Source organism: Urocitellus parryii, chromosome 6, assembly GCF_045843805.1.
Source record: "Urocitellus parryii isolate mUroPar1 chromosome 6, mUroPar1.hap1, whole genome shotgun sequence".
Lineage (NCBI taxonomy): Eukaryota > Metazoa > Chordata > Mammalia > Rodentia > Sciuridae > Urocitellus > Urocitellus parryii.
The window spans coordinates 198,420,793-198,429,679 of record NC_135536.1 but is presented as its reverse complement, the minus strand read 5'-3'; the positions used below and the strand labels follow the sequence as shown (position 1 = coordinate 198,429,679).

Genomic DNA, 8,887 nt, shown 5'->3' with positions numbered 1-8,887 from the left:
AGCATCTTCCTGCTGCAGGAATGTACCTGCTCTCCAGAAGTGCCACTGCCTGTATCAGCCAAGCTCTCGGGCCCCGTTTGGACCTGCATTCATGCAGGCCGGCCTCCCTCCAGCCTTCCTTCCTTCCTTCTTCCTTTCAGCGTGATGGAATTGTGTGAGTGCTTCTATGATACAAACCTCTAGGTGTGGAAATTCTGGGTGAATTATGGAATTGTGGTAGATTCCAACAAATTGTTCCCACAGCATTGTACCAAATGTCCTGGTGTGGGAAAGCCTGTGTCTTACAGCCTCTTCTGCTGCATGCTGCCAGGATGAGTCACCACCGTGGGTGGATTTTCACTCCCTCGAGGGGCGTTGGTCATTTTATACCCCATCCCCGTAGAAGGCTGTTTTTCTCTGCCTGATTTTTTTCTTTGTTGATCATCTTCCACCACCAGGTCTTCCCTGAACAGTTTCACCTGCCTGTGGAGAGAAGCGCCTCCAGAGGCTGCCACATTCCAGCCCCTGACCTGAGCGGAGAGGGGCTTGGCTGACTCCAGCCCATATGACCCCTGCCATTGCCTGCATGTTGTGCAGGGAGGAGCAGGGCCCAGGACAGAAGGAAATGGAAGACGTGGGAGGTTGCAGCCCCGCTGACCAGAGGCCATGCTTCACTATTCAAGCACAGCTTGACAAGTCCCTGGACAATCCCTTCCATCCAAGCCCCCAGGGAGCCTGCAGCTGTGCTGAATTACACTTGGTCACTGTGGCTAAGAATGTGTTGAGGCTAGGCCAACTCCTCAGATGGCAGGCCTGGTGGCTGAGGTCCCAGCCATGTCAGCAAGGACTCGCGAACTCCCCTGCCTTAGCCCCTCCATGCCTTAGCCCCTCCATGCCTATCTGAGATGGGAATTTTTCTTGAGTCCAGTTGTTAGGACAGAAACCCAACCCCAAACTGCTTAAACAACCAAGGGAATTTATGACCTAAGTGATGAAAAGTTGAGAGGAAAGTTGGATCTCAGGTGAGACTTGATCCAGTAGCTCAACAATATTTCTGAGAACAAATCTTCTGTGTCTGTGGTCTGTAGTCTCATCTTCACCCTAAGGTCCTAAAATGCTTCCAGCAGCTCCTGAGGCTGCAAGCGCTGTCATTCACATTCAGCAGAAAGTGGCCAAGTACAAGCATCCTCACTAGGCCCCAGTGTCACACTGAGTGGACCAGCTAGGGCCACATGTTCACTTCTAAACAGTGGAATGGAAGGTGACATCTAGGCTCTAAATTCCAGGACTGGAGCCTGGTTGGAGTGACATTCCTCAGACCAGAGGATCCCAAAAGAAGTCTGAGTTATGGGGAGCCGCAGGGCAAGACATGGGGAAGCAAGCACTCACAGACATGCACTGAGTGGCTGCCTCTGTTCTGGGGATCAGGCAGGCCTTCCCTGGCTGGCAAGGGTGGTGTTGGCTCTCCGTGTCCCCAGGGCTAGCAAGGCCAGTAGCTGGCATGGGGCAACTGCTGGTGACTGGTGGGTAGTGCTTTGTCCAACTCTGCTGTGCTCTGCAGGTGCCTAGGGTTCCAACACCCATCCCCTGGTACTGCCACCTGGGGAAGGATGGGGGCAGGCAACAGGTGAAGCAGCCACAGTGTGGCCCAGAGCTGGGGAGGGAAAGGGTTAGATTCTGGCTATGGACTCCCAGGAGGCTGGGAGGACTGAGGACAAGCTGGGGGCAGAGTTCAGCTTTGAACACACCCAAATTGAGGCACCCAAGGACATGTGAGAGGACAACAGGCCATTGATGCCTGGGGCTGGATTGCAGAAGAGGGACAGGGCTGAGCAGCGAGAGCTGTGTGGGAGTAGAGGCCCTGCAGGGCAAGACCCTGGAAGGGATCCTGAGACTAGTGCCCCCAGGGAGATGGAGAGGGGCGGCTCTGCTGCCTCCACAACATAAATGGCTTTCTGTTCTTTATAAATAACCCAGTCTCAGACATTCTGTCATAGCAGCACAGATGGACCAAGACACTCCCGAACACTAGCTTCATGTGGCGTGGGAATCATGTTAGAGCCTCCATCAGAAGACATGGAGAGAAAGGGAATGAGCAGAGAGGAATAGCTGCTTCCCGCGGAGAAGGCACACAGTGGCCTCCAGCCTGGCTTTCCATCTCTGAATTTTTCTGGCTTGTTTGATGAATTGAATGCTTAAGAAACTTCAGCCTCGCCTGCCCCTGCCTTGCTTTTCTCTTTGCTGGTTGCTGAGATTAAAGATGTGGTCCTAAACAGGAGCTTCCAGGACATCCTGGTGGCTCTGCCCCCAGGCTCTGGTGGGTCTCCGGAACTCTGGTGGACCTGCCTGGACCTCAGGAGGTCTCCTCCCTCCGGCTGTCTGCCCCCTCTGCTGTGGCTTTCTTCAGGGAGTCTGGGCTCCTTGAGGGCCACAGAGCTCTGGGATTTCAAGACTGGTCCATACCACACTAGCGAGGCAAGGGAAGTGCCTGTCACTGTCTGCATTCATGGCTTGGCCACTGGTGGGGGCTCCACTACGCACATCAGGATGGACTCGGCCCTGGCCCCCTCCCCAGGCACTCTGTGGTCAGCAGCACCTGCTTAGGTTCACCTTGAACACCAGCCCAGGCAGCAGGGTGTGGCTAGGGCTGGCCTCACTGCAAGAGTTTATAATTTCCCTTTTTAAAAAATACAATAAGGGGCTGGGGATGTGGCTCAAGCGGTAGCGTGCTCGCCTGGCACGCGTGCAGCCCGGGTTCGATCCTCAGCACCACATACCAACAAAGATGTTGTGTCCGCCGAGAACTAAGAAATAAATATTAAAAATTCTCTCTCTCTCTCTCTCTCTCTCTCTCTCTCTCTCTCTCTCTCCCCCCCCCTCACTCTCTCTTTAAAAAAAAATAAATAAATAAAAAATACAATAAGAAGACTCCAAAGAAAATGGGGAGAGTGCAAGAAGCCACCTCCCAGGCTCCTTGGCAGCCACCTGCACTACTTTCCTAGGAGCCCCCTCCTCAAGTGCCCTGCCCTGGTGCAGCTGTACCACTGGCTGCACCCCTGCTGCCAGGCCAGGGACTCACAAGGAGGGCAGCCTCACCAGGAAATCCCTGTGAGCCACTTGACCCCCTCGAGCTGCCAGGGCCCCAGTATACCCTGCTTACTGCCCTGGCCACATACTCTCACCCAGGCAAAGCCCTGCCCCAGGCTTGAGGCTGATGGAGGGGCCTCAGCCTGGGGCCACTGCAGAGGATGACACTCTTCCTTGTGACAAGTGGGTAGCACCACAAAGAGGGGTCTGGACAAGAAGTCCTGGAGAATGCCTTAGGTGCACACTGTAGGTAAAGTGGATGGACACATCATCTGGCCCAACCTTCCCTAAGACACCAGGCTGATAACTGCAGCAGGGTGGCGAGGTGCTAGAGGCCAGACCACTCTGAAAGTCCATGGAAAGGACCAGACAGGGGAGGGGAGGGAGTCAGTGCCCTCAGGTGGGGAAGAGCTGGGAAGTGGATTGGGTGGGCTGAACCCTGGGCAGGTGCTGCCCTGCTGGCAAGAAGAGGCAGAGGCCTGGAGAGGGGCAGAGTGTGGGGAGAGGCAGTGGCCAGGGTCCAGGAGCAATTCTGGGCTGAACACCATGCATGGGAAATCCTTGCTTTATTTATCTGCAGAAATACCCTCACAGTGACAGTGAAGCCGCTGAGCCCACGCAGGCTCCTCCATCCTGGCTGGTCAGTGGTAGTCACAGCATCCTCAGCAGACCTGTTGCATGGCCTGCGACAGGTGAGGTGGGTGGGTGCTCACTGGGCAGCCCATCTGGCCCACCACAGCATCTGGAGGGAGAGACAGAGGCTTGGAGGAATCCAAGTCCTGTTGGGCTTGTCCCCGGAGCCAGGGGCCTCAGAACCCGGCAGTGCCCTGACTTGCCACTTTGTTCCACCAGAAAGTTGGGGCCTGAGGGTCCCTCAGCACATGCAGCAAGGATCAGAAGCCCCCATATGCTCCACTTAAGTGAGGCTCGTGTACATCCCCCCTGTGTTTCTACTCGGCCCGGCCGGTCAGGGCCTTGAGCTCTAGTAGGCCCGTCCAGCCCTCCCTGCTTCCCCCACACGCCTCCAAAGCTGCCCCCTTTGTCTGTCTGGTGAGCCCTGGGTGCCATCACCCCTGCCCCAGCCCTACTGCTTTGTTAGGAAGGATTCAGAACAAGAGTTGAGGAACCAAAATAAGGTTGGTGTCAAGGGAAGGAGAGGGCGGGAAAAGCTGCATGAGGCTGCCCCCGGGCTGCTGCTGCTTGGCTGCAGGAGGGCAGGAGGGAACTTGGCTGCTTGGACTCACCTGCTCAAGATAGGAAGGTGCGCACACAGCTGCGGATGGCTGCCCTGCAGATGGGACACAGCTGCAGGCTGGGGGCACACTCTGCACAGACGAGGTGGCCGCAGGGCACGAAGACCACGGACACGGCTCTATCCAGGCACACCTTGCACCTCCTCTCCTCCCGCAGCCGCTGCAGCTGCTCCTGCATGTCACTGGCTCCTGGAGGCTCAGAACCCACCCCCAGCACCTTCAGGACTGGCTCCCTGGGGGACAGACCTGTGACAGGAGCCCCACCCTCTATGGCTGACTGCAGTCTGGATGTCTGCATGAAGCCGCAGAGACCAGGAGGCCTGGGATGGACCAGCCCCACAGGAATCCTCTGTCCACCCCCACCCCCCGCCCAGCCCCCACCCCAGAGGACCCGGGTTGCACCTGGCTCCCTGGCACCTTCAGGCTGGGCCTCTCTTCTGGGCATGAGCAGCTCAGGGCCCTCATGGACAGGAGCTGTGGGCAGTTCGGAATGGGCTTGAGGCCTAGCCCCCAAGCGGTCCAGTAGCCAAAGAGATCCAGTTCTGATCAGGAGAGCAGAAAGCCTGACTCTGGAGTGACCTTGCTACTCTCAAGAGTGATGAGTCTGAGGCCAGAGACTTTCTGAAGGGGCCACCAAGAATTTGGACGCTTTGCCTGTCCAGCCCCTTAGTGAGGTGGAGGCAGGCAGTGTCCAGAGGGATAACCAAGGACAGGGACAGGAGGGGAAGATAGTGTCCAGAGGGCTGGAGGTACCTGTGGCCCTCGCCACTTGGTCCCCATTTTCTTCCTGGAGCAGGTTGGCCACTAGCTGTGATGAGGACATGCTGGTAGACACATCTGGGCACTGGCTCCTCTCTGACCACTCCTGGCCACCCCTGGCATCTGCAAGGCAGAGAGCAGGTGGGGCTAGGGCCTCAGGATCCTGGAGAAAGGCCAGTGGTCTCCTACTACGCTTGGCCAATGCCTAGGTGGGGTCTGGGTTTGGATGAGGCGCAGTGAAGGGTCACTCTTAGGCTGGGGAGTTCCCAGAGGGCACTCCTGTCAGAGGGGAGGACCGGGAATTCATCACCATGATCGCCATGGACAGAGCACTCTGGTGTACCATGCAGTGCACATGCAGTGCACCAGAGCATCCCATGGACCCAAAGAAGCTAAGGCTGTCCTCATGTCACAGCTCAGAGCACTGAGGCTCAGATAAAACTACTTGCCTGTGACCAGAGTTGGCCAGTAGAAGGGACAGGGTCTGGAGACCCTCACACCCCTGCCCCATGGGCACCTGGGCTTGGCCAATGCCTTCTGCTCCATGGTGGCAAGGGGAAGCCATGGCCTCATGTAGAGCCCTGGACACACCTGTCCGGCAGGGTAGGGTCACCTTTAGCCTTGCCACACCACGGGCTGTGGGTGCTGGGAGCAGCTTGGGCCACAGGTCAGCTCTCACCTGAGGGGTCGGCGTCTTCTGGTTCCTCCCACTGGTCCTGTAGGAGAACACCCGTGCCCTGAGGGAGCGGGGCAGAGGATCCCCACCCACCCAGCCCCAGGGAGAGACTGAATTTACCCAGGAGCCGAGCAGCGGGGAGTAGGCCTCCTGGACACTGCGGACAAAGCCCCTTCCTTTTGACCGGAGCAGGAATTGGCACCTGAAGTAAGTTTGAGCCAGGTCAGGGTCAGACTGTGGGAGCGCCACTGTCAAGCCCAACCCGAGGAGCCTCTTGGGGCCAGGGCTGTGCTTTCTGTTCCTGACAGTCCCACCGTGCTCTGTAGCAGGCAGTCGGCATTCTTGCCAGTCGGGCACTTGCTGGGACGTCAGCCTGGGAGACCGGCTCGGAGGAGCACAAGTGGGAGAATTTCTGCCCCAGCAGCCCTTCCAGAGAGTCTGTACTGTGAAAAATTGGATGTCGGCCACCCTTCCAGGGTACCCATGCCCGGGGACTGGAGGAGATGAGGAGCTGGGGCCAGTCCTTGTCTTGGCTGGACAGAGTTCATTGAGGTCCTTCCCACCCTGACCCTGTCATCAGACCTGGACTCCCCATAGGGTGTTACCTGGGGAACCACTTGGCGTGCTCGGTCCAGGGATCATCCCCGCACTCCCAGCTCTGCAGACCCCCGTAGCAGAAGAAGCACCTGACTTTGTCTTGCTGGCCTGGGTGTTGGAGAAATGCTGGCCCCAGCCCCGGCACTTGGCCAGGATCCCTCCCACCTGGTAACCCTGGGGGTCCCCTCGGGGCTGTGAAACTTAGGTGGGGCTTGGGGCCCCCAGTGGTCTTTTCTGCCAGGAAGTTAACAAGAAGGGGCAGGGTGCCCCAGGGCTCTACTGTTATTTCATGGGTACCTCTAGAGGACAATGCCTGGGACGACTGTCAGGAGGCCAGAGCATTCAGGAAAGAGTTGAGCTGGCATCCACATTGTTCACAGAGGGACTGGCTGGGGGACAGCCCACAATAGCTGTGGCCTGGGAGAGTCAGGGAACCCCAGCAGCCAGGAAAGATTCCCAGTGTCAGGAGGAAGGGGGCCAGCCCCTTAAATGCCAGTCTGGTGCCAGTCTTGGTTTCAGGGGCCCATGTGTATCTCGCCTACCCCTGCTGGCCACTCCCCTCACTATGAGCAGATGAGCCTTGCGGCATCCTCTGCAGAGACCACATGGGGCTTCTGCAGGTATATCCAACAAATGTCGCCCCAGGGCCTCCCCCACCTCTACCTGCTGACCTCAGGAGGCCCCTTCTCAGGTGATTGTCCCAACACTGATCCTCCCCGCCAGGGTCCAACTCCCTTAAGTCAGTTTGGCCTCTTACTGGACAGCACCCAGGTAAGGAAGGACCCAGGTCCTGCAACCCCACCTGTGACAATGACCCTGGCTGGGCCCCCACTAACCAAGCCCCCGTGGAGCCTGCTGGCTGTCCTCATCTGGGGAGGGGCAGACCTGAGGCTGAACCTGAGCTGAGCACTCAGCTCCGGTTTCAGGTGAGGTGCAGCTGGAGCCATAGAGGTGGCCCATGCCTAGAGGAAAACTGGCACTTCGGGAAACTGGTGGAATTGGGCCCTGGTGCCGGCCTGCGGAAATTTCCCACAAGCTGAGAGGAAGCCAGGATGACCACTACCTGCATGGGCCACTTCCCGATTTTGTCCTCTAAGCCTCTATTGCCCTGGAATAAAGGGTACGGGTCACTCTTATTGCCAAGGGTGCTGGAGCTCTGGAGCAGTGGGAACCTCTGAGGAGCCTGGGTGCCTGCAGGCCTACCTGGCCAGGTGTGGCCACAGCCAGGCGCCTCACAGTCTTTGATGCTGCAGGGCAGAGCAAGCCCTCCCCCAGAACCTCAGGTTCTGACGGACTCCTGGGAGGGGCAGGTGTGAGGAGGGAGCCATGGAAGGGGTGCAGTCACCCCCTTGGTGGGCCAGCACTCCCTGTGGGGGTGGGCAGAGCCTGGGGCTGGCAGAGACCCGTGGCAGGAAGACCCCCAGGACTCACCTGTGTGGAAGAAGCCAGCAGCAGCCAGTGCCTCAGGGTGAACCCCAGCAGTCGGTGGCCAGTCGTAGAAAGAGGCCAGCCGCAGTTCCTCAGAGCCCATCCCGGGGAAGACAGGCCCTGTGGGCAAGCTGGCCCCAACCTCCTCTGCCTCTTCCTCCTCTGTCAGGGTGCGCAACTGGCCCAGGATCTGCCCATCCACGTGGTCCTGGCCCGGGACACGACCACAGAGACAGTGGGGTCTGTGACGCTCCCACCTGGGGCCGCAGCCAGCTGCCCAGGGTCCTGGCTCTGGGCCACAGCAAGGGCACTTGGCCCTGCCCTTGGGCCCCATGGAGAGAACTCCAGATTTGCCCAGGTCTGCAGCACGCAGCCACTCCTGAAATGTGTCCAGTAACCGCCTTGCCTCCTAACCCTGGGCCCTCCCGACCCCACACTGATGCCACCAGTTCCCTGGAGCTGCTGCTTTCTAGAGGGGCCAGGGCGGCAGCCTGGTCACATGCTCTTTGCAGCTGGGTATGTCACGGGGCCTTGGCAGGGGATATGACGGGGCGGCAGAGTGCCACAGATCCCACTCCACTCACAGGGGTAGTGGCCTCTCTTGTAACAAGGGGGAGGGGACAGCACAGGGAACCCCTTCCCTGGCTTCCTCCAGAAGGCTGGCACTGTCCGCCAAGATCGGGGGCTGGGGATGGGGGACATCGGGCAGTGGGTACTGCTGTCAGGTCCGGGGCCTGGGTGCCAAGTGCAGCCTTTGGAAGCAGATCCTGGGCCCAGGTGAGGACACGGGAACTGTGCTGTGGAACAGGGTTTCCATCCTGGCTGCAGTCAGGGCTCTGTGCTCTGTCCCCAGACCCAACAGTGAGGGAGCTGGGTTTGAGCTCTGCTGCTCACGTAGACCCCAGACCTCTGTGTCTTTCCATAACGTCAGAACTTACTGAGTAACAATGAATCCACAGGCTACACCACTTTGATGGGGGCAGTTCCCTGGATATTCATGAGAAAACTGATGTGACTCCATTTTTGAAAAAATAAATAAATAAACCAGCCTCTCCTCAAGGCCTGTCCAAAGGGAAGAGGGTAACCCTTGTCCTTGGAAAAACCCACA

General features: G+C 58.3%; 1 protein-coding gene across 1 annotated transcript; it reads right to left on the bottom strand.

Moving 5' to 3' along the window:
* Positions 1–4,314: 4,314 nt before the first annotated feature.
* On the bottom strand, positions 4,315–8,113 carry Birc7 (baculoviral IAP repeat containing 7). The gene is made up of 6 exons (XM_026413516.2): positions 7,783–8,113; positions 6,360–6,459; positions 5,875–5,956; positions 5,758–5,794; positions 4,722–4,793; positions 4,315–4,508 (listed from the first exon to the last, which is right to left on the bottom strand). The coding sequence occupies exons 1-6, from the start codon at positions 8,111–8,113 to the stop codon at positions 4,315–4,317; spliced, it is 816 nt and encodes a 271-aa protein (XP_026269301.2).
* Between the last annotated feature and the right edge of the window lie 774 nt (positions 8,114–8,887).

Bases quoted from the DNA above. Each gene is read 5' to 3' on its own strand.
- Birc7 (XM_026413516.2), bottom strand. From the start codon at position 8,113: ATGGGGCCCAAGGGCAGGGCCAAGTGCCCTTGCTGTGGCCCAGAGCCA. The intron at 5,957-6,359 runs GTAACACCCTAT...AACTTACTTCAG, and splicing joins CACGCCAAGTGGTTCCCCAG to GTGCCAATTCCTGCTCCGGT. The intron at 4,509-4,721 runs GTGCAACCCGGG...CTGAGCCTCCAG, and splicing joins TGAAGGTGCCAGGGAGCCAG to GAGCCAGTGACATGCAGGAG.